At 35.7% G+C, this 26,459-nt stretch overlaps 2 protein-coding genes across 2 annotated transcripts; one reads left to right on the forward strand and one right to left on the reverse strand.

Annotated features, from left to right (window-relative positions):
• The first annotated feature begins 222 nt into the window (after positions 1 to 222).
• Positions 223 to 4,770, forward strand: LOC135156718 (uncharacterized). The gene has a single exon (XM_064109750.1). The coding sequence runs from the start codon at positions 223 to 225 to the stop codon at positions 4,768 to 4,770; it is 4,548 nt and encodes a 1,515-aa protein (XP_063965820.1).
• Positions 4,771 to 16,433: 11,663 nt separating this feature from the next.
• On the reverse strand, positions 16,434 to 22,757 carry LOC129276653 (uncharacterized). Its single transcript, XM_054913044.2, has 3 exons — positions 22,326 to 22,757; positions 21,331 to 21,529; positions 16,434 to 19,890 (listed from the first exon to the last, which is right to left on the reverse strand). The coding sequence occupies exons 1-3, from the start codon at positions 22,613 to 22,615 to the stop codon at positions 19,333 to 19,335; spliced, it is 1,047 nt and encodes a 348-aa protein (XP_054769019.1). The 5' UTR covers positions 22,616 to 22,757; the 3' UTR covers positions 16,434 to 19,332.
• Between the last annotated feature and the right edge of the window lie 3,702 nt (positions 22,758 to 26,459).

Consider the following 26,459-nt stretch of genomic DNA (forward strand, 5'->3'; position numbering starts at 1 on the left):
TTGGAAAAATTTTCAACTGGGGTGACCGAGTCAGGTTACCGTTTCTGTAGGTTGAGGTCATATCTACAGGGTCAGCCAGGTCAGGTTGACATTTTCTTATGTGGTTGATATAATTTTCAACTGTGATAACCATATTGGTTATTGTCTTGGCTAAGAATTAAAGGTTTTCTTTAGCTGTTTCTAGTCTTTTCAGCGTTAAAGATTAGGGGTCTTTTGTTGACCATGGCGGAATTTTCTTTGGACGATTTCGTTGATTCTCCCAGTGTTGAGAAGTTGCTGGTTCTGAAGAAGGTTCATCTCTTGGAGATTGCTCATCATTACCAGGTTGCTGAGGTAAGGACTACTTGGCGTAAATTAGAAATTCTGAAAGCTGTAATTCAGTGGTTAGTGGAAGAGGAAGATGTTCTGCCACTTGAGGCTTTATCTAAGGTTCCGATTGAGTCTGTGAATGTGGACTTGACAGAACAATTACGTTTAAAAGAGTTGGAATTAGAGATAGCGAAAGTTGAACTTGAACGAGAACAAGTAGTTTTGAGAAGGGAGCATGAGAATGCTAGAGAAAGAGAAGAAATTAGGCAAGTAAAGTCTGATTTTGATGTTGCGAAACATGTTCGAATGGTTCCCGTTTTTCAGGAGGGGGAGGAGATAGAGAAATATTTCCTTCACTTTGAAAAGGTAGCTGTTAGTTTGAGTTGGCCGCAAGAAAAATGGTCACACTTGTTACAATCTCAGTTGAAGGGTAAAGCTCGAGATGCTTATTCAGCTTTGTCAGTTGATGATGCGGGTCGTTATGACGTTGTAAAAGCAGCAGTGTTGCGTGCTTATGAGCTTGTACCGGAGGCGTACCGTCAACAATTTCGGAAAACGCGCAAAGATGAGACCGAAACTCATCTTGAGTTTGCTAGGCGCAAACAACAGTTGTTTGATAGATGGAGTTCGTCACTCCATGCAGATAGCTTTGATAAGCTTAGAGAAATAATTCTTCTCGAAGAGTTTAAGCGTAGTGTGCATTTCGATGTTAGGTTGCATCTTGAAGAGCAGCAAATAGGAACGCTTAATGAAGCAGCGAAGCTTGCAGATGATTATGCGTTAACGCACAAAATCACAAACAAAAAATCAGATGAGACAAACAAATCTGGAAAGTGGAAAAACAAAAACAAAAATGGTGCTTCAGCACACAACAAGAAAGAAGTAAAACCACAATCTAAAGATGACGAGCAAGAAAAGAAATGCTATGCATGTCACAAGGTTGGTCATTTTAAAGCAAAGTGTCCTACACTTAAAGGAAAAACAAGTGAATCAAGTAATGCACATCCAAATGCATTTGTGAAAAATTTGCAAAGTTCAGAGAGTAGGATTGAGCCAGTTAACTTAGAGAAAGTGAAAAAGCAATATGAACCGTTTGTTTCTGTAGGATATGTTTCCCTAGCTGGTAGTGTCGAAGCAAGAAAAGTGAAAGTGTTGCGTGATACTGGTGCTTCTCAGTCTTTGATCTTGGAGAGTGTGTTGCCTTTTGGTGAGAAATCTTGTGTTGGAACTAGTGTTTTGCTCCAAGGAATAGGAGATGGCTTTGTAAAAGCACCCCTTCATGTGGTAGACTTGAAATCAGACCTTGTTTCTGGTAGTGTGAAAATGGCTGTGAGACCATCACTTCCGGTGGCAGATGTTTCCATCATTTTAGGGAATGATCTTGCTGGTGATAAAGTTGTACCATGTCCAGTTGTGAGTGCTATTCCGTGTGAGAGTAGTAAAACAGAGCAGTTGGTTGCAGAATTTCCTACTGTGTTTCCGTCTTGTGCTGTAACTCGTTCGATGGCAAAGAAAGTAGAGTCTGAATCGAAGTCTAGTGAGCTAGATGATGTTAACTTGGGAGATTCTTTCTTTTGTCGTTTGGTTAATGATGAATGTGAATCAAATGTGAATGAGGGTGCAGGAGAAACTCAAAGTACAGAAGAGAAAAATAAATGTGAACCAATGCCGATAAGTAAGAGTAAGTTGTTGGAGGAACAACAAAAAGATCCTCAGTTAGTATCCATGTTTGAGAGAGCGATCTCTGAAGATGAGGCATTGACCGTGCCTGTTTGTTATTATACGAAGTCAGGTGTTTTGATGAGAAAGTGGAGGCCGATAGATGTTCCTGCTGATGAAGTGTGGAAAGAGATCCACCAGATTGTAGTTCCTTCTACTTATAGGCCAGAAATACTTAGTCTTGCTCATGAAGCACCACTTGCAGGTCACTTGGGAGTCTATAAGACTCGGGAGAAAATCCTTTCTCATTTCTTTTGGCCGGGTTTACAAAAGGATGTTGCAAACTATTGCAGAAGTTGTCATGTATGTCAGGTAGTAGGTAAACCGAATCAGAAAATACCAGTCGCGCCGTTAAAACCAGTGCCAGCGTTTGATGAACCGTTTGCAAGAATTATCATAGATTGCGTAGGTCCGCTTCCGAGGACAAAAGTGGGTAATGAATTCCTGTTTACCATTATGTGCGCAAGTACCAGGTATGTCGAAGCGATTCCACTTAGACGTATCACCGCAAACAATGTGAGCAAGGCGCTGATCAAGTTTTTCACGACTGTAGGATTACCGCGTACCGTTCAGTCTGATCAAGGATCAAACTTTATGTCGAAAGTCTTTAAGCAAGTGCTAGGGCAGTTAGGGATTGAACATGTAGTTTCTAGTGCATACCATCCTGAATCGCAAGGAGCACTTGAGAGATGTCATCAGACACTCAAGAACATGCTCAAAACATATTGTTTGGAAACAGAGAAACAATGGGATGAAGGAATTCCATTGTTGCTATTTGCTTTGAGAGAATCTGTTCAAGAATCTCTTGGTTTCAGCCCATTTCAGCTCGTGTATGGACATGAAGTCCGTGGACCCCTCAGGTTGTTGAGTGAAAGGTTGTTGTCAGATGAGGAAGATGTGAATATGTTGGACTATGTATCGTCTTTCCGTGAGAGATTGCATCGTGCTTGTGAAGTTGCTAGGAAGAATTTGTCTGATTCTCAGGAGAAAATGAAGTCTTGGTATGACAAGAAGTCCAAGGAAAGGAATTTCAAGGCAGGTGATGAGGTTTTGGTTTTGTTACCAGTAGTTGGTAATGCTTTGCAGGCTAGATTTACTGGACCGTATACCATTCTGAAGAAAGTTGGTGATGTTGACTATGTCGTCAAAACTCCAGATAGAAGAAAGAAAAAGCGTGTATGTCATGTGAATATGATAAAAGCTTATGTTCGAAGAGATGATGAAAAAAGAGCACAACCGGTGTTGAGTGCTGTAGAATTTGAGCTGAATGATGAAAGTGAAGAGATGTGTAACATTGAGAGAAATGAACCATGTGTGAAATTGAAAAATTCAGAAGTTCTAACACACATCAATGACAAACTAACCCACTTGTCTGAGAAGGAGACGAGGGATGTGAAAGAGCTGTTGAATGAGTATCCGCAGTTATTTGCAGATATCCCATCTCGTACTGATGTTGTTGAACATGATGTTGATGTGGGAGATACCGCCCCAATCAAGCAGGCACCTTATCGTGTTAACCCAGTAAAGATGAAGAATCTTGAAAAAGAAATAGAGTACATGCTGCAGAATGGCATCATTGAGCCAAGTAGCAGCGCATGGTCGTCGCCATGCATCTTAGTTCCGAAACCGGATAAGTCGTATCGTTTCTGTACCGACTACAGAAAAGTCAATTCGAGTACAAAGACCGATTCTTTCCCGATACCGCGCGTAGATGATTGTATTGACCGTATAGGCAAGGCGAAGTATGTGAGCAAATTTGATCTGCTTAAAGGCTATTGGCAGATTCCGTTGACTAAGAGAGCGCAAGAAATCTCTGCATTTGCTACACCTCAAGGCCTATTCCATTACACTGTGATGCCATTCGGTATGAAAAACGCGCCGGCTACATTCCAAAGACTTGTGAATCGTCTTGTCTCTGGTCTTGAAGGCTGTGAAGCTTACATAGATGACTTGATTGTGTATAGTGAAGATTGGGAAGTTCATGTACAAAGAATCAGAGATTTGTTCAGGAGATTGTCTGATGCCAAATTGACAGTCAACTTGGCAAAGAGTGAGTTTGGAGGTGCTACTGTTAGTTTCTTGGGTCACGTTGTTGGTTCAGGTCATGTTCGACCACTCTCAGCGAAGGTAGAAGCTATTCAGGCGTTCCCGACTCCAACCAACCGGAAGGAACTGATGAGGTTTCTTGGCATGGCAGGCTACTACAGACGATTCTGCCATAACTTCTCTGATGTCGTCGCCCCGCTGACCAATCTACTACGCAAGGAGGTGAAGTTCATCTGGTCCAGTGACTGTCAGAGTGCTTTTGACAAAGTGAAAGCACTCCTATCTACCAATCCTGTACTGGTGGCTCCAGATTTTAGTCAGCCATTCTCTCTGATGGTTGACGCTAGTGATGTGGGTGCCGGAGCTGTTCTTACGCAGAAAGATGAACAGGGGACAGACAGGCCCATATCGTTCTTCTCAAGGAAGTTTTCGAGCAGTCAGAGAAATTATTCCACTGTGGAGAAGGAAACTTTGGCGTTAATCATTGCACTGCAACACTTCGAAGTGTATGTGAGTGGATCTCAACATGCATTGGACATATGGACAGATCATAATCCTTTGACGTTTCTAAGTAAGATGAAAAACAAAAATCAAAGACTTACAAGGTGGAGTCTACTGCTCCAAGAGTACAACTTGAACATTAGACATCTACCGGGAAAAGACAACATTATTGCAGACACATTGTCGCGAGTGTAAACTGAATCCTTAACTTTGAACAATTTGATAACTTCGAATTCGTGTGAACTTTGAAGTCTGGACAATGGAAGTTTAACGTCGTGTGTATCAATGCGAAATTCGGACAATGAAAGTTTGATATCATCAATGTGATAAACAGTGAACGTTTGACATCGTGTTATGTCATCGTGACGTTTGAGCAGTGAACGTTTGACAGCGTGTTAATTCATCGTGACATTTGAACTGTGAACGTTTGATATTGTGTATAATCAAGGTGAAATTTGGAAACTGCACTTTCTGTGAACAGTTGAACTTGAAAGTCATATCGTCATGTGAATTTATACCTAAATGCTTACTTGTCATCTCAACTTAATGGATACTCCGGAATGGACTCTCTACCATGTTTGATTTGAAAGTGAACTGAACTTGTGTTTTTTCTGGATTTCTGGATGCCAACTGTGCTCATGTTTACACTATGTGACTATATCTTGGATCAAGTAATCTGAACCTACTGTGAATCTTCATAAACATTCAATGAACCCTAACTGAAGCGATGATGTTGAACTTCGTTGAACTGAAACTATAATTGGAAGAAGATATTGGAAATCAGAAGTTAGAACTTACATCTTGAATGATTTCTCATGTCATTGACTTTTGGACTCAGTGAAGCAATGCTTTTTATATCGCTTTTCTCATCACACTTGGAAGAATATCATGTATTATTATGTTGATTATTCATGTGAAATTTCTTATGGCTGTGATTATTACGAACATACATGTATTTCAGAACATGCGTGTACCTTTTGATGAAGAAGTTTTACTACATGCATGCGCTATCAATACATGTCTGTTTTACTCATTTCATATATACTATGTTTTATATTATGCTTATCTTTGCCAAAGTATACAAAATTGCTGCACAAAGAGCGTGAAATTGAAATAAGGCATTTCGATATGTTTTAATGCATTAACTGTGTTTGGTTAAGGGCTATATTCATTGTGATAATGTTCGTTTATATTAACAAGCAAAATTTGAGTTGCGAACATACTTATTGCAATTTCTTTGAAAAATTATAAGCATGTTTTTAAGGAAGGGAGTGTGACGAGATAATAATACACGTTTAAGTCTGGAGTACAGACTAGAAAAAGGATATCGCTGTGTGAACAACGGACTTGTGAATCTGAATCGTCATGTGTACATTTTGTAAATAAACTGTTTTTAAACGATTTGACACGGCGTGGCTTGTTTGCTAATTCAAGAGTGTCTGAATGGAGATTCAGGAGGTTTACGTTGGAGTTTGTCCAGGACAGGTAACAATAAGAGCTTGTCAGGACCAGCAAACGTAACACTAGTTGAGAAGTCTATTCAGAGAAGAATGAATGAAATGGAGGAAACTATTGAGAAGCTGAAAGCAGAAGTCTTTGATCTACAAAATAGCAACGACAGCAAAGCCAAGGAGATCAGCATTCTACAAGAAAGAATCGGCACTCATCAAAATCACCTCACAAGAATAGACAACCAGATTAATGCTCAGGAACAATACTCCAGACGTAATTGTATTCGCGTGTTTGGGTGTACTGAAAGAAATGGAGAACACACCGACAAGATTGTAATGGACATTGTAAATAACATCCTACATGTAGAGTTAAAGGTAGATGACATTGATAGGAGCCACAGAGTAGGGGAAAAGAAGGAGAAAGAAGGAAAACAGATACCACGGGGTATAATAGTAAAGCTAAAAACATACAGGAAGAGACAGGAGATCCTTAGGAATAGACGAAAACTAAAGGGCCATAAAAAATCAATTGTAGAGGATCTTACATCCAGAAATCAAGAACTCTTAAACTCGGCTAAAGCATGTGCAAAAGTTCAGAGTGCATGGAGTTCGGACGGTCGCATCATTGCCCTATTCAAAGAAAAGGAAATGGGCACCAAAGTAATCAATAGCAAAGATCAACTCAAATGACTAAAAATCAGAATGTAACTAAGCTTATGATTAGTTTAATGTAAGCTATTTAAACTGGACAAATACCTGGAGGGATAAACCAGTTTCCCCACACTTGACATGAACATTTTCCTGATAGGACTTTCGTCAAAGTACTATCATTGTATATGTTGTTTTATTCTAATGTTTATATCAGTGTTGTTAAATGTTGTATATTTACACTTAACATTTCATTTCATGTATGAAGTTCTCTTTTCATATTTTATGATGGACTTTTTATATAACCTCTCTTCAGATTGTTTACATATGACGGTGGGTCAAAATTACAGATTGATATCATTTTTTGGTATTTCTGCAGATGATTCTCAGTATCATTATTGCATTCCCAGAATGTACCTTGTTTTTTTCTCTTCAATACACGCAAATAAAAATTTCAACAATGTTTGTATCTTTATACTTTTTAATGGGTAATCCATTGATAGATATTGATCCTGACGTGTGCATGTATGCTCCAAGTGATACTTGCTCATGCCTAACTCCAAGTGAATTTAATTCCTTGTTTGTAAATAATGTATATAATTTCAGTCTCATTCATATTAATGCCCGTAGTCTTAGTAAGAATTTTGAAAATATTGGATACTTACTTGATACATTGTCAGTTAGATTTTCAATAATTGCTATATCTGAAACTTGGATATCTGGCAAACCAGTCATTCCTTTTCAATTACAGGGTTATACATTTATACATTCAGATAGAGTAGGATTAGGCAGTAGAGGAGGAGGTGTTGCATTATTTATAAAAGACAATATTCCATTCACTGTTCGAAAAGATACATTTGATACTTATGATAACACAACTTGTGAATATTTGTTTGTGGATCTCAAGGTTGGGCCAACTGTAAGGTATACCACTGGAGTAATTTATAGGAAGCCAAACTCTAACTTCGATAATTTTCTAAGTTTCTATAATGATATGCTATTTAAGATATCACATGATAATAATGATTTGTTACTTACAGGTGATTTCAATATAGATCTTTCGAAAACTAGTAATTATGATGTAAATAATAATGCTGCTAATTTGTTTTTAAACCTGAACTGCTCATTTGGTTTTCGCAAACTGATTGATTGTCCAACTCGTGTTACAATTAATACTGCCACACTAATAGATAATGTATTCATTAATTTCAATAATTCAAGATGCATGAGTGGGACTATTTGTACTGATGTCACTGACCACCTGCCTGTTTTTGCTCTGTTTAATTTTGTGAAATCAAAAAAAGACAACATTAAATATTTCAACTCTTCCAATAGAAAAATTACAAATGAGAATATTAGGTTATTAATAAGTGATTTATATAATGTTGATTGGTCTTTTTTGTACAAAAAGCATGACGCACAGCAAATGTATGATCTATTTATATCACTTTTAACTTCATTGTATAACAAACGTTTACCCTTGGTGTTAGGTGGCATGAAAAGAACAAATATTAGGAAACCCTGGATAACTGAAGACTTGTTACGATGCATTAAGAAGAAAAACAGATTATACAAAAAGTTCTTGAATAATAGATCACTTGTTAATGAACGTAAGTTTAAAAAATATAGAAATAAAGTGAATACATTTTTAAGAACAGCAAAGAAAAAATATTTGTATGCGCAATTTGGAAATCTAAAAAATGACATTAGAGGCACATGGAAAACAATTAATAAACTTTTAAATAAATCTAAAGCTACATTGCCTTTGTATTTTACAAAAGAAAATGGCGAAATGATTGATGATGAACAAAATATTGCAAATGAGTTTAATTCTTTTTTTATCTCGTGTTGTAATCTAAATAACATGCCTCAAAATATTGTCAATTCCCATTTAAGATATTTAACTAAGCCAAATTCTTCCTCATTATTCTTCAAGCCTATCACTGAAAGTGAAATAATCCAAATTTGCAGGTCTTTGAAAAATACACGATCATGTGGATATGATAATATTGGATGTAATGTGTTAAAAAAGATTATTTATGCTATTGTCAAACCTTTGACTTATATATTTAATATATCACTTTCAACCGGTACATTTCCAAGCAAACTGAAAATAGCTAAGATTATTCCTGTTTTTAAAAAAGATGATTGTCATTTATTTCAAAACTACCGACCTATATCTTTGTTGCCCTGTATATCAAAATTATTAGAAAAATGTGTTTATAATCGTGTCTATGATTTTCTTTTAAAACATAAAATACTTTCAGATTGTCAATTTGGATTCAGACGTAATCACTCAACCACACATGCTTTAATTGATTTGCAGGATAAATTGACAATGGCAATTGAAAACAATAAATTTTGTATTGGAATTTTCATGGATTTATCGAAAGCCTTCGATATAGTAGACCATTCAATACTTTTGTCAAAATTACTTCATTACGGGATACGTGGTACTCCTTTCAATTTTTTTTAAAGCTACCTAGAAAATCGTTTACAATTTACTCTGTTCAAAAATTCATCTTCTGATTTCGGCAATATTTCGCGTGGAGTGCCACAGGGATCCATTCTCGGTCCGTTACTATTTTTAATTTACATTAAAGATCTGACCCAATCTTCCCATGTTTTTCAATATATTATGTATGCCGATGATACTACTCTCATTTATTCACAGTCTGGTTTGGAAAATGTTGAAAAAAAAATTAATAAAGAATTAAATAATGTTTCAAAATGGTTTAATGCGAATAGACTTTTGCTCAATCTTAGTAAAACAAATTTTTGTATATTTCATAATCAGAATTACAAGTCAATTATCCTTGATGAAATATCTTTAAGTATTAACTCCATATCTATTTCAAAATCACATGTTATTACTTTTCTCGGAGTATTATTAGATTGTAATCTTCGATGGGATGCGCATATGGATTTCATAACAAAGAAAGTCTCAAAGTCAATTGGTATTATGTATAAATTAAAGATTAATGTTCCATTGTCTATATTATTTACTGTATACAACTCTCTTATATTGCCATATTTGAGTTACTGTATAGGTGTATGGGGAAATTCAGCTCAAGGTAAACTTGGCATTTTGTTTAAGTTACAAAAGAAGGCTTTACGTATATGTACAGGTAGTGAATATCATGCCCACTCTGCTCCTTTGTTTTTCCGTTTAAAAACCTTAAATATTTTTGATTTATTCAGTTACCATATTGCATTACTTGGCTTTCAGTATTTTCAAGACTTATTACCAAATAATATATCATCCATGTTCTCAATTAATCATCAAATTCATTGCCATGAAACTAGACTCCGTAATTTATTTCATTTATGGAAAATAAAAACCTCTCTATCAAAAAAATCTGTAAGAAATACCCTACCAATAATTTGGAACAAGATACCATTAACTATGCGTATTATAAAATCCAATTCAACTTTAAAAAAAAGGCTAAAATTTCATTTGTATTCACAGTATGAATGATAATTCACCCACCCGTATTTGTCTTTTTATCTCTTGTAATTTTTTTTCTGGTCTCGTTTGTTGTATTTTTTTTCTCTTAACTTTCTGATGTATAATCTATGTTCTAAGATATTAATGTAAATTATACCTATTTTTGTGAGAACTTTTAATTTGCAAAGCCATATCAGGCTTTTCCAAAGGTTCTCCTTTTCCATTATTAATCTTTGTAAATGATGAACATTTTTTATGCATTATTGTTTCGATTTTAATATTTGTATATACATATGCATTGTTTGTAATAATTGTGTAAATATGTTTTTATGAGAATGGAATAAACGATCAATCAATCAAAAAAAAAAAATCAAATATATCAATTATGATAAAAATTGGATTGTACTGGATAAACTGAAAGCTTAACCAACCCAGACATGAAAACATACATATATGTTAATTACATTCCAGCTAGCTCTCTTATATAATAACAGGTTATAGACAGGTTGTTGTTGTTGTTGTTGTTGTTGTTTTTTGTCGTTGAAATTTGGTTTTGGGGCGTTCATTCGGCACAAAGAATATTTACGCATTGGCTGCACTATGGTATATTTATGTGAGGGGTCAAGACAATAAAATTGTGATGTAATTTTAGAGGTAACATACACCATGTGCACGATCCAGATCTCCCTTTTTTTCTTTTTTTTTTTCTTTCAATCTTCATTGTCAGATCTCCCTTTTTGATAATCTTCGTCTCCTCTTTTACATTTTCTTCATATTTTCTCTTTCTTCTTTTCTTTCACCTCATGAAAAATAATATCATCAATATATGAAATAACCAAATAAGTAATTATTAATATATGCCAACTGTTTTGGAACCCTCTGCTCAATGAAACACTTATAAGCGAATTTTCACCCCCCCCCCCCCCCCCCCTCGGAAAAAAAAGTGATTTTGTTAAATATTTATATTACACTTTTCAACAGTATTATTTTTATAATTTAATTTTCTTAAAATCTTCGTTTATCCTATTTTCATAATTATGATAATAATAATAACATTATAATAGCGTTTTATTTACCCAGGGTTGCAGTGTCAATTTATTAAATCGCTCTCCCATCGGGCCCTACGGCCCTACATACCTTTTTCCAATCGAATTGCTGAGCGCCAAGCAAGAAGGCAAAATATATTTTTCTAATATTGTTGTTATATATTTTCAGCTGTGGATTGAATCCACGACATTCCCGTTCAAGAGGCCGACGCTTTACCACTGAGCCATTAACGAACTTCGTAATCTTTCCGACACGCCAGATTTTCTTACAATATGAACTATATCAATTTTGGGACTCGCTCGCTTTGCTCTCATTCTCGCCAAATTTTTCGAATTACTATAGTAGTGCATCGTAAGTAGTACCATGCACTGTGCCTATCCATTATTTTACCCATTGCGCCATGAAGAATAACATAAAAATAAAACTTTCTCACCCTTTCTCGGCGTTGGTCCTCTGTCTGACTTCCATTTTGAAAGTCGACGCCCGGCGTTAAGACACTATAAACTGACAGAGGAACAGGCATCTTCGCTCCAATCTCTTTCCAGTCTCAAATCTAGAATGAAATAATCTCACAAGTAAAGACCTCCTGTTTTGCTTTAAGGTGATTGTTGTAAACTTTTCGCGAGTTGAAGTTAGTTTTGACAGCTTTTGAGTCCTTTCCGACCAACCTGGTTAGAAAATTTCCTGGGTAATTTCCGCGAGACCTGAAATAAAACATTTCCGTCATGAAATATAAACGTGTTTGATGAAAAGGGGGCGGGGGTAAGTTGACTGAAATTATCATTTTTCATTAGCAAATCAAAGGCGGGGTCGGGTGGGATAATGGGCAGGCTCCACCATTTAAGATTCAAGATATAAACCTCACTTTGGAATCAATTAAGTTATTGCGATTTCAAAAACTCCACCAATTGAATCAAAAGTTTGTTCCATATTTTTATCAAAAACTTTAATCACGTGATGGTATGAAATTGAACAGCTAAACTTTCATAATATGTGGCCGTCATGACATGACTAAACTGTTGAGTAATCCAATTACCACTCAAATTGATTTATCAGATCAAGGTTTGAGCCTTAGCACGTCCTTCGGATGGTGACGTTAACGGTCTGTCCTCAATAGTTTTATATATTTGATATCCTTTCTGCGGCATTTATCGAATCATAAACGCATATAGTGTATAATTATGTTACCTTTAGTTGAAGAAGTGATAAAGTATCGCAGAGTCCGTGAAGTATACAAGATGGGTTTAGTTTGGGTAGGATGGCAACCCCCGCCCCCCCAAAAAAAATGTAGGACTGGGTCGTTTATTTCTCTTCTTATTGTTTTGATTTTCAGTATTATCTGATTTTCAGCATTAATCTGAACATGTAAATCGGTTGATTTACCCCCCCCCCTCCTCCTTTATTATTTTTGTTCTATTCAAAGCCTGTCTGGTCCAAAATAAAACATTACCCATCTCACCAATGATCCCATTAATATGAAGTGGCATTTAAGTGGATTTTTATTTGTTTTCATATGTTTCTTCAATAAATAAAGATGAAGATAACGGAAGTACCCTTCCATGATTCCGGGTAGGTCCGTACAAGGCTATACCATAGGGCTAAGGGTATAGGCCCGCGAGTCGCAATGGCTATATTTGGGGGGCGGCAGTCAGTGACAAAATTAGGAAATCTTGATATGAGTGACAAAAAAATATAACAAAAAGAGGTAATAAGTCACCACTCCAGTCCCGATAATAACCGACAAAATATGTTCGAGTAAAAAAAAAGTCATCAAAATAATGTCAGCCCCCCCCCCCCTCCTGTTCAGGTAAGCTAGTTAAAACGATATTGTCTGGCTTTATACAATTGACGGTATAGGTAGATTATCCCCCGAAATCAAATCGTCCGGAAACCTTCGAGTCAGGATTGATAAAGAGGTCAGGGGTATAAACATTCAATGAAAGGTCAGCCTACCAATTTGCAAAAACAAATGACTTTATATTTTAGTCATCAATGCATTGGTGATTAACACAAATGAATCCTGTTATAAGGTACTGAAATCCTTGCTTTTGATTGGCTCAGACCAATTTACCTGGTGAATTCATAAACAAGACGTGTTGTATACGCATTGTGAAATGCGCCCTAGCTCAGGTGTATACCATTTTCGGGGTTAACTCTGGTTTACCGATGCCCCCCCCCCCCCCCATCAAATAAAAAAAATCTAATTTATCATAAACCGCATATCGTTTTTGTTTATCGCCACAGATGTAGGTTCAATGACATATGCTCCGCTCTAAATTCCACACTAATCAAATGACCAACTTCAACCCTGGGTTTAACACTATATCCTACCATAAACCTAACATAAAACCATATTGCAACCCTAACCCTATATCTTAGACGAAATTAAGCCCAGAGCAATTGTCGCAGGAGCAAATGTCGTGTGACCCCGAAATAACATTGCCAGGGTGAAAGAAAAGGTCACTCCCGGTTATTCCTCTGCATATGCTAACATCCCCCTCTCCCTCTCTCTCGTTGATGATGATAATAATGATGAAGTTGTTGTTATTGATGATGATGATGAAGTTGTTGATGATGATTAAATTGATGATGAAGTTGATGACGATGAAGTTGATGATGGTGATGATAATAATCGATGGGGATGAGGATGATGATAATGATAACGATGATGATGAAGATGATGATGATGATGATGATGATGATTATGATGATGATGAGGAGGATGAATGATGATGATGATAATGGTCATGAAAATGTTGATGATGATGATGATGATGATGGTGATGATGATGATGATGGTGATGATGATGGTGATGATGCTGATGGTGATGATGATGATGATGGTGGTGGTGGTGGTAATATCAGTATTCCTCCTCCTACTATTGTACAACTCAGAGGAAAAGGCACTTATACAGTATGGGTATAATTGTTACCTCCTCCACTCAAATATAGGATCTGACTGCAGCAAGTTTCTTGCCTTTAGCTAATCGTTATAATATTGCATGTTACTGCACAGCGACAGCTATGATGTTTTCAATGTGATCAATTATACATCCACTCATCCACATGCATGAAAAATCGTTGGCCTGGAAACATATGTAATTAGTCCCACCGATTAAAAAAGAAACATCATACATGAACCTTATTTTGTTTCTGTATTTTCTATAACAGTATATAGCCTCACTTGTTCTGGATCGCTTAATTAGGGCGTGTTTATGCTTCCACTTTTCAGGCCATAATCAGCGTTTCCATACGTGATTAGTCCAAAACATGGTAATTTCGCCCGGGCTAAATACGCCAACCTTTGAGAATTCGGGCCAATTAGTCTAATTGCTATTTTTCGTTTGAGTCCCGTTAAGAGGAAGGACTCGGTGTGCACTATTCACGCTTGATATCCTGGTCAGAAAATAAAGAAACATGGGGGGGGGGGGCTATATAGGGAGCATGTATACAGTACAAGTGGGTGTTTTATAAAGCTGTTCGTAAGATAAAAACGACTGGTGATCCTTTCTTTTGGTAAATGGTATACACCATTAGACAATGGTTTAGCGCGTAAGAAAGGATCGCAATGGTTCTTAAAGTCGCTCTTAACTTACGAACAGCTTTATGAAACGGTCCCCGGGAGGGGGCAGGATGTTTCGGTAAGGGGGGGGGGCATCACATTTTCCTTTTACCTATAGGAGAGGGTAAAAATACTATTCAAAAAAATAATGATAAAAATCGCACTAAAATCTGTCATCCTTTGAGTAAACCAGGGGAGCATTACATGAAGCAAATATTCTGTGATTCTTCACTAACAATTGTTATAAGCTACTGAAATCCTTGCAACTAATTGGCTGAGAGCAAAATTGTCACTGAAAAGCAATGACAAGATACTTCAAGAAATATAGTGTATGATATTTTTGTGCTGATTGGATTTCATTTTTTTTCATCATCAATAAGGAGTAGGAGGAGGAGAAGTAGAAGAAGAAGAAAAAGAAGAGAAGGAAAAAGAAGAGAAAGAGGAAGAGAAGGAAGAAGAAGAGAAAGAAGAAGAAGAAGAGAAAGAAGAAGAAGAGAAGGGAGAAGAAGAAGGAGAAGAAGAAGAAGAGAAAGAAGAAGACGAATAGATGGATTTATACAGCACTTTCAGCTAGTGAATACAACGTGCAACCATTATTACCCCGACTTTAGCTGAGGCTACCACTTATCAGCCTCCATTACTTTTATCACTTCATAATGATCTTTTATACTACAAAATAGCCACTGAATATTAAAATGGAATGTAAAATGAATTATCATGGCACAGTGAAAGTCCGGTGCATTTAATATTATTAGGTGGTTTCTCCTTAAGTTTAGCAGTTGCATTTTCTACCGTTTTTCAAATTGATAAATGAGAAATCTGCAACGTCACCAACTTATTTATCGTTTAATGATGGTTTTGCTTCCAACTGGCAACCACAAAGGTTATGCTGTTGTATAGAAATCATTGTCAATATGCTGTTGTATTCAAATTATAATCAATACACCAGAGAGAACCATAGTTCCTACTTTCATTTCGAAAGAATGACGGAATTCAGTCAGCATTACTCTTGAACATTAATGTCTCCTGTGCAGTCAAGCATGAACAAATACCACAATTTGTTTTAAACTAAAATTAATTGGGAAAAAAGGTGTTTAAATGGTGTATGATATGGTAACTTTAATATATTTACTCTCCTGGTAAATTTCTTCTAGTTCATCCATGCATGTTTCATACATATCTCCACGAATTGAGGTTAAATATTTTGGGGCAAACTACTATTTCATATGACTGATATCGAATATGCAATTATCCAATTAATGGATAATTTTAAATTGCTTAGGGGAGCATTTCATCAACATATGTTTTTTTTTGTCTGAAAAGTTGTCAGTTCCCTTGCTTGTGATTGGCTGAGAAGCACAGGTGTCAGACTGTTACTATGGTAACTGTTGGATGACAACTAATCAATGTTGACGACTTTCATGAAATGATCCCCTGGGGCCCGTTGCATAAAACTTTTTACCTGAGAAACTCAGGTTGTTTTTACCGGAGTTTTTGCCCTGTGTTAAAGTCAATGGCAGAAATCAGAATAACTTTAGTTGTCAGTTTTTACCAGAGTTTTCTCAGGTAAGAAGTTTTATGCAACAGGCCCCTGGTGTAATTTTTTTTGTACTTAACTAAAATATCATCACAGAAAAACACAACTTTAAAAAAAAAAAACATGAGAAGACAAGACAAGAAAAAAAAACACCACACTCGTGTATCACAGTATGAAAAAATGGTTTATTGCAGCCTGAAAAAAAGAAGATCATAAAAAGTTTGTTTGAAATACACTGACCTCTTCGGATATTACACAACACAAGTTTGCCAAAGAATGAAATATCATTTTGGACATTTTCACTGGACAGAGCTTAGGAGCTTTCAGTATCAGTTCTTAGTTACACAGAATATATGGTTCGATGACACAATGACGTACCAGAGTGTTACAGGGAGGAAAATAGGAACATTTCTATTAATCAATGCCATTCAAATTTCATCAAGATTTGTGCCGGAAAAAAAGGGTTGAATTATTCTGTACGTCTGTTCGATTTTGCTTTAGCTACAATTACAAAGCTCAAGTTCAATACCCTGTGCTGGATTATTACACCTGTATAGTTCTAGTTTGGAAGGGTTGAAAGATCGTGATAAGCAAGTGCTTTGCTTTGCTTTCCTTCTTAAAAGCAGAAATGATGGTCACTTTTTTTTAATAATAAATGAACAATTCCATAAAATGATCAACCTTTTTGTACATCCGAGCCCCATTTTTCTCAAGTCTTACTTCACTTTATAAACAGACCAAGTCATGGTCCTTTGAGAACATTACAGACTGATAAAAGAACAAGAAATCAGAGACAGAAAATTTCATGAAGGTCCCACATATGGGGGTCGGACGTACATATTTTATGGAATTGCCCAGATGTTATGGTCACCTTTTTTTTTATATATATCAGCAATAATTTAGCTCCATTGTACAATAATGAGAGAATTAAACCAGAGCTTGCAAAGCTTTATTTTTTGTTTTCGGCAAACACAACCTATCATCAATAAAATAAAATGCTGCAGACGGATAGGACAGCAAAAAGACCATATCTTGACAGGAAAGCAATTCTGGGTGTCTACAGGGTGCAGGAAGCCATAGTTACTTCACTCCCCCCCCGTACCCCAAACAAAGTAAATTGTTTTTTTTTAAAGAATAGCCACACCTTCACACCTCGTCACTGAGAAGGGGAAAAATTCATTTCAAACATAAATGACATACTTTATATTAGTCAGTCACAGGGTTGATGAAAAAACAAAATGGATTTTTACCTAAAAACATTGATGAAAGTGAATTAATTTCTGATAGGTCATTGAGATCTGGGTATGCTGGAAGAAGAACCATCCCCTCCTCCATACCCACTCCCAGACCCTAAAGGGTAGAAATAAAGGAACAATGTGGACACTGGCAGATCCAGGGGGGCATAGCCGCCCCCCCCCCCTTTTTGAGAGGAACAATTAAAATTTGTAATGTAAACATGCTGTTAAAGTGTGCCCCATTTTGAAAGTGAAGACTTTTTTTTGGCTTCTCAATTTTTTTCTCGAAAAAATCCTGGATCCACCCTTGAATGTGGAGCTTAATGTCATGAATATATATATTTAAAAGCCCATCACTCCCACCCCCCCCCTCAAAAAAAAAGGAAATATTTAAAAAGATATATTACAATAATCTGATAACAATGGGAATTTTTCTGTATCCTCATAAATTAAACCACATGATTAAGGATTGAAATATCAGCTTTGCTATAAACCACAGTCCCTGATGCATTGATTCGACATGCCCATAAATGTTAAGTATTTAACCAGTTCTCCAGCTGTACTGCGTCCCCCCCCCCCCCTAGATAGGGTTAATGATCACAAGATTCATAACATTATCTGATCGATGAGACTGTGGGTGGGGTTTTTAAATGCAAGGGCCCAGTTTCATAAAACTTTACCACAAAATTCTATGTCAAATTATACAAATAGATGACACTACATGTATTTCAGATACTTTATAATTATGGTTTATAATTTGCAAGTGATAACAAGTTTCATGAAAACGGGGCATTGCAGTATCACTGTGATTATGATTACCCCATGAGATTTTCCTTACAGTCAGGTTGCACCAATGATCATTACAGAGGCTTGAAAGTGTCTTGAATTAAAGGTCTAGAGAAAACAGGGCCATATATTGTCCCTACCATCAGCCAATGAGATACCTACATGTCCATGTATAAATCTACAGAGAGATCAGTGGCCTTGCTTGTCTGGAATAGAGTACCGAATAGCCACTTGGTCTATTCATTTTATGGCCATTTGGTATCATTCCACATGTCATAATCAACTCCATACTAATTATAATTTTGCATATACAGTAACATTGACTTTTTAATAGGCCAAATTGAATACTTGCTTCCCTTAACAGGAGCACTTTTGGAACAGGAAAGTTGTTTATTCCATTTTCTAAAGGTAAATATGAAACCTGGTAGATCTATTATTTCTTGTGTACCTATGTGCATAAAACGTACAGATTTTAACTACCCAAGCTCAAATCAAATTGTGAGGGGAGGTTTGTAACAAGTCTTGGAGAATTATAACAAGTCTTCTTTTAATAACGGGTATTTTATCTAATTCTATTTTTCAGAGCAGAGATGATAATGGGGATTATCCAAGAACATCACCCAATTTTAAGTTCTATAGCGTAACGATAAAGGAGGAAGTGCAAACCCTATTATGATTGAATTGTATGTAGATTAGATACTTAACAAGGGATGGCAAAGAATATTATTTAAAGCTCCAAAGTCAATTAAAAGTTGGTACAACTTACATGTATGTGGTATGGTATAGTACCAAGAGCATCAAGAAAAATCATGTTTGTGTTTGAAAGAATATGGGTTTAACAGAAATAATCACTCAAGATGTAAGAAAAAGTAGAAAACATATTGTGTAAAGGTCAGCAAACTTTTCATCTTTGATACTTTTTCTTCTTGCACGTCTAGGCTGATAACTTATCACAATAAAAAGATAAAACAACTCCTAACTGGAGAGCCTTCTAATATTAGTACCATGTTAAGAGAGAGAGATAAAAGCACAATCTTTTTGAGCTAATATGACCCTCCCCTTTTGCTTTTCAACATCGGAAATTTCGACCTATCCCACGGAACTGGCATTTTAGGAGACCTCCTCAATGGACTTTCATTCATGTAAACTTCTGTGACGACGTAAAGTGCAACACAGACCGCCACGATTAAAAAACCAATAATAAGGATGGTATAAATAGTAGCGTTTGTCTGCGTAGGCTGTTCAATTTCCCGTAAATGTGCTTCTGCCGGCTGGAACGTGGGGTTGAGGTCAAGGGCGTATCTGAAGTGAACCCCTGCCTCGGCGTATTTCCCAAGTACCTTGAATATCTCACCAAGGGTAAAGTGCTGGAGCCAAGAGTTTTGGTCGGGAGTCTTAAACTGAAGAGATTTCTGCGTAAGATAGAGTGCGTCTGAATGATACTGGAGATTAAATAGGACCCTCGCTAAGTTGAGAAGGATGTCTGGATTGGTGGGTGAAAGGGAGATGGCTTTGCGGAAGCACTCAATGGCCAGGTATGTGTTGCCTTTGATCCGCCAAAAATTACCGACTTGGTTTAAGACAGCTAAAGATGAAGGATTCTGCAAATAAAAAACAGAATTATTATTTCTTTACAAAGGTTAATGAAATAACTTTTGATTTAGAATTAACTGCCTTACATGAGGTGTAAAACATTAAAGAAACTTAGTTCAATTTAACTGTAGATTTGGCATTTCAAAATGAGCCAAAATACTATATAAGAAGTCGGACATCTATCAAGAAATACAAGGATATTACTGAAGAATCGGATTGTATAGACTTCTTCAAGTTTGACAAGTCAATATCAGAAACTTCAAGTTTGGCAATCAATCTTGGAAAAAGAGGTCATTCTCGTAAACAAACCTTAAAAGCACTTTCAACAATCAGGCTATGGGACTTCTCTCATAGAGCGAGTAGTCAACCTACGGAATGATCAGTGGAATATCCAGCCCATGCCCCCCTTTTTCAGAGCCATAACAAATTTTTGTTAGGGAAATATCATATGTCACGCACACTCAAGTGAGGATTTTTTTTAGCTTGTCAAACTTTTCCTGACATAAATCGCTATTAATTAGGAGTGAAGACCTTTTGGGGGGCTTGTTAATGTTTTTCTGTACAAAAATGCCTCCCCTATGGAAAACCCTTGATCCACCCATAGGAATGATCTACATGTACCTACTGAGGCTGTGATAGCAGCAGTAATGCCTTCAAATCAAATCTAGAGAGGGCCTGGTAAACCAAATATAACAGTTTCGACCCAGACACAGAATTCTCGTGACACGTCCAAACCCATGCATGCACAGAAAATTTGTTGACCACAGTGGAGGACAAGTTCAAAGAAGATGCACATGGGCCAGGAATAAGTCTTAGATACTTTATGGCCAACATCATGGTAAATCAAGGTAAATAGACTTTAATCTACTTGTATAAAGTAAGCTCACTAATGTAAACAAAAGTTCACATGTTTTGGTAATTAAAAAAAAATAACACAACACAATAAATAAATGGGACACTGTATTCAACTATTAATGCAAATCTTAGGAATAATAAGAAATTAATAATTTATTGTAAAGTTGTCTCTCATTCAAACAGCAATATATGTATTTCTGGGGGAAAATACATATTTACTGTCCTAAAAGGGTACATGTATCTGATTAAAAAAAAGTTGAATATGTCCAGTATTCCTTATACATGCTACATGTACATGTATAAAAGTCTAATTCCTAAAGCAGTGACTAACAAGGACAAGAAAGGTCTTTTTTTATACATTTTTTTAAGGTAAATCATTTTTTATATTCTGAATACCGGTAATAATTTTATGATGACATATGACGTACCCGAATTTCATAAATACTTTACACTGTAGGATAAATATGCAAATAGTGAAAAGGTGATATTATTCAGTATTTTCAAAATTGACAATAAACTTATTCAAATTATTGCAATATTCGACGACAGTATTCCCATTCACAGACAACACCATAATAATGATTGGTACTTACAAGTTTAATGGTTTCTCTGAGCGAGTTTTCTAGCAGCGACATATCGACCTGGTCCGAATCGCTTCTCTTAAATATGAGGGCTACTTCTGGCTCTGGTATACTCGGATGTTTCCATCGATCTGCTATACCATTTAAACTATCGTAATCTGTCTTGTTGGCATGCTTTCCACAGTTCAATGGGTCGGATGGATTGCTAAGTCTGTGTTCAGAGGAAACAAGGTGAAGAAAAAAAATGAGGTGAATAAATAACATTGAGCAAAGTTGCAAAATGTAAAATACAGATAAGATTCCCACACATTTTTTGTCATTTCTAAACAGAATATTGATATGATTGAAGAGGAGGTACTGTATCATTTGTAAGAATAACCGAACAAAATGAGAGAATTTACTTTCAAAAAGAAAAACATACATATGGCCCAAGAGAAATTCATGATAATACTGTAGCCTTTTTTTTATTCTAATAATTTTGAAATGATGATTCAAAAACAAGATTTTTTAAAAATAGAAATGCGAATTTACTTCATGAACATGCAGTTCATTCAAGTCATGATGTAGACCCGCATGAATTTTATTCAATTTGGTGTTGTCCTTGAAATAAAATTATTTTTCTTTTTTTTTAGCAGTTCTGATCGAGCTTTCACATCATGATGTATGAAACTAGGCCCCTATGTCTTTGATGTACAATTAAAGTCAAAGAGCTGAAATTGAAAAAGCAAAGTGCGGAAGCTGAAATACGCGGAACAACCTAGGCTTAAGTAACTTGTATATCATCATGAATTTCTCTTGGGCCATACTTTAGTTTAGAAAGCTGGCTATGTCATTCCAAACTGACAAGTTAAATCGTATTATTGAAATTGACAATGACTGTTTGTTTCATGATGATGATGATCATGTTTTTCAATTAATTTAATTAAATTCATTGCTAAAAATTCAATAAAAATAATAAAGTGAAATAAAGAATTAAACAACAATTTACATCTATTTCATGAACTTACTCTAAAACTCCTTCTTCTGCCGTTTTACCACATGATAAACACTCCTGATCGTTTGCAGTCAATAACGTTTCCCCGGCCCCGAAGCCGTACTTCTGAGCCAGTATAGTCATCACCGGGTCATCAGTGGAGAGTTTGCCCGTGTCTTCCTCGCTGACAGGCCGTACAAGGAACTCTCCTGTCGAACTCTCCTGCAACTTCCAATGCGTCGCTGATCTCGTGTTCGTCGACACAATGCTGGCTGAAATGACATATATTGTCATATATGTCATATAAGGCATGTCCAGCGCCATGATGGGCTGTATTTTCAGGATATCGCGATGCGAATTTTGGTTGATTTTGAATATTTTATCAACAGTAAATAGCTGTCATCGTTTCTGACAGGACAGTTTTGTTGACACACGCAAATTTTTCAATGCTAGAGCGCCCTCATGCGATGCTGATGAGCAATGCAGACATCACGCAGCAAGCTTTCGTTTCTGGCGAAAAAATACCGGGGGGGGGGGGGGGCATTTTGGCAAAGAATGTCAGGGGGACACATGCTTCCAGTTCAGTGAAATGGAAGCATGAATGGACCAGTTGATTATTTGATTATAAATTGTTTGTATATGTTTACTATCTACTTATTTTTTACTGGTACCTTGATGTATATAATTTTTTTTCAGTATAGGTTTGTTAAAGATTCTGTTTTTTAATGTTTAAGTTTTTTTCTTTTCATTTATTGTTTCTGCAACTTTTTCAAATACAAAATAACAAAGAAAATACATAGTACATAACAAAATATATAACACAATAAAAAAATATGAACGTGATTGTATTTTCTATAAAAAAAATCCAAAAGGTTGCAAGGGGTTGCCACAATGTTACTGGAACTTGGAAGAATCAAGGGGGTACTAAAACAATATATATAAATTACTAGTGTCGACCTCGGAATGCTTTTCAGTAACCCCCAAAAGAGATTGTGTAGTGTGGGTGAGTGGGTGAGGAGACCATTAGGCTTTTTACATGATGATCTTAATCGCATGGAGCGGGGGGTGTAAGATTGTTTCCATATCAAAGAATACTGCTGCCACTCTGTAATCTACCTTTTAATTTGGTCTCAAACAATCAATTATTTCTTTTTTTCACGTGAATGTAATAAAGTAAAAAAATATACAAAAAGGATACACCCCATGCTCGACATTTCAGAGTGTAGAAAATTAATGCATAAAAATGTTAAATTTTATGTCACTTTTGCCACTCTCCCTCGCCTTGCCCCTACCTGTTTCATATTTTCGGTAAATTCGGTAGATACACCATTCAATTCAATTAACGATGATGACTTTCTTGACCTGTTTAGACCACCATTAGTAGAAGGTGAATCAAACATAAATCCCTATGTTACTTCCTTTGAAAATCATGTTACAGACAAATTTAATTCATCGTCACAAGAGTTGAATTATGATTTTGACACTGATAACCAATTTCAAAGTCCATGTTCTGAATACGTCACCCACAACCAGTTTAATAATGTTGTTAAGGAATTTGATAACTCCTCTTTTTCTCTTATACACCTTAATATTAGGAGCATTAATAAACACTTTGATGAATTACGGTTACTTTTGAATAATCCCACCATGCAAACATTTTCAGTAGTAGGTTTAACCGAAACATGGCTTTCTCATGATTCAAGCCTTCCATTCGCTCTCGATGGATATGATCTTTTAGTTAACAACAGACAAAATAGGATGGGTGGGGGCGTTGCGTTATATGTTTCACAATCCTATGATTATGTAGTTCGAGACGAACTTAACAGCATGACTGATACAATTGAATCTCTTTTTATTGAAATTACTATCCCTAACAGCAAAAACATTATCATAGGTGTTATATACAGGCCTCCGAGTTCGAATATTAAATCATTTTTAGATCATCTCTCAGACTTAGTTAAAAATCCAATTTTTGATAATAAAAATTGCTTTATAATGGGCGATTTTAATATTGATTTATTAAAACAAAATAATGTCACACAAGATTTTTTGGAAACATTTTTATCCGCTTCTTACTTACCTTTAATATCTAAACCCACACGCATAGTCAATGAATCCGCTTCTCTTATTGATAATATTTTCTGTAACGTTCTTCCCCCACCCGATTCCTTCATATTACTCTCTGATATCACTGATCACTTCCCTGTCTCGACTAATTTCTCTTTAAAAGACAGATTCAATAACATATATAGCCGTCCATTAAAACGAAGAATAACACACGAAAATATAGCTCGTCTGGGTGCTAGTTTAGACGATGTTGATTGGTCTTGTGTCTTTGATAATAATGACGTAAACTTGTCCTTTGAAAATTTTATGAACATTTTTAATTTACACTTTGACACTCATATTCCAAAACTTAGAGATAAGACATCTAACTACAAAAAATCACCGAAGCTCCCATGGATTTCCAAATCGCTCTTGCGTTCGATAAATAGGAAGAATAATTTGTATTATAAACATAAAATGAAACGCTCTGAGCAATCCAAACTTAAATATACTTCTTACAAAAATACATTGACAAAAATTATACGTTTAGAAAAGAAAAGATATTTTACTAACCAGTTACAACTTTACAAGCGTGATATGCAAAATACTTGGAAAGTTTTAAAACAAGCAATGAATATATCAAATAACAAATCTAATATTACAAAAATTAGATCTGGCGATGTTATTTTTGAAGATTCCCACCAAATTTGTAGTATCCTGAATAATCATTTTTCTTCAATTGGGGAAAATCTTGCAAGTAATATTCCTCCCGCAACAAAACACTTTTCTGAATTTTTAGGCCCACCAAATTCTAGTTCAATGTTTCTCGCTCCAACTTATAATCAGGAGATAATTAATATTGTCTCTGATTTTAGTTCTAAAAAAAGTACAGGACATGATGACATCAATAATTTTCTTCTTAAGGGGGTAATATCGTCAATTGCGGATCCCCTAACTCATATTTTCAATCTGTCACTTCTTAACGGCATTGTCCCCGAGAGCATGAAAATTGCAAAAGTCATTCCCTTGTTTAAAAAGGGTGATAAATTAGATGTTAATAATTATCGCCCTATTTCTTTGTTATCTACATTGTCGAAAATACTTGAAAAGATTATTTATAAAAGAACTGTAAATTTTTTCAAATCAAATAATATTCTTTCAAATTCCCAATTTGGATTTAGGGAAAAGCATAGCACCACACATGCTTTATTGAGTTTCATTGAAAAAGCGGCACATTCAATCGATAAATCTTCTCATTTAATTGGTTTGTTCCTGGACTTCTCCAAGGCCTTCGACACCATTAATCATGATATTTTACTTAACAAATTACATCATTATGGAGTGCGTGGGAAGGCCTTGGAGTGGTTCAGGAGCTACCTCTTGAATAGGAAGCAATATGTCTTTTTAAACGATTGCAATTCTCAAATGAAAAAAAATAATTGTGGAGTTCCCCAGGGTAGTATCTTAGGCCCGATTTTGTTTATAGTTTATATTAATGATTTTTGTAGATCATCAGACGTTCTTTCTTTCATTCTCTTTGCGGACGACTCTAACTTATTTTTTTCACATAAAAATCCTCTTCACCTTGCTAATATAATCAACTCTGAACTAGAAAATGTTACCGAATGGATAAGAGCAAATAAATTGTCACTAAATCTTCAAAAAACAAAATACATGTTGTTTAGCAACTCCATAAATACACTTCCTGTTGATATTATTTTGGATGGAACTCCCTTGGAAAATGTATCCCATATTAAGTTTCTTGGAATAACAGTCGATAATAAGCTCTCATGGAAATTTCACATAGATAACATATGTAAAACTATTTCACGCAACATTGGTATAATCAACAAGCTTAAATTTTGTTTACCATTATCGTCCCTGCTTACATTATATTCATCCCTTATATTGCCTTATTTAAATTATGGAATTTTAGCGTGGGGTAACACACAACAAACACTCTTAGACAAATTACTCCTATTACAAAAGAAGTCTCTACGTATTATATGTCACACGGCATATTTGTCTCATACTGACCCATTATTTTTTGAACATAGAATATTGAAAATTAAGGACTTATATTTGTTTAATCTCGGTCAATTTATGTATAACTATAACAACA

Source organism: Lytechinus pictus, chromosome 14, assembly GCF_037042905.1.
Source record: "Lytechinus pictus isolate F3 Inbred chromosome 14, Lp3.0, whole genome shotgun sequence".
NCBI lineage: Eukaryota > Metazoa > Echinodermata > Echinoidea > Temnopleuroida > Toxopneustidae > Lytechinus > Lytechinus pictus.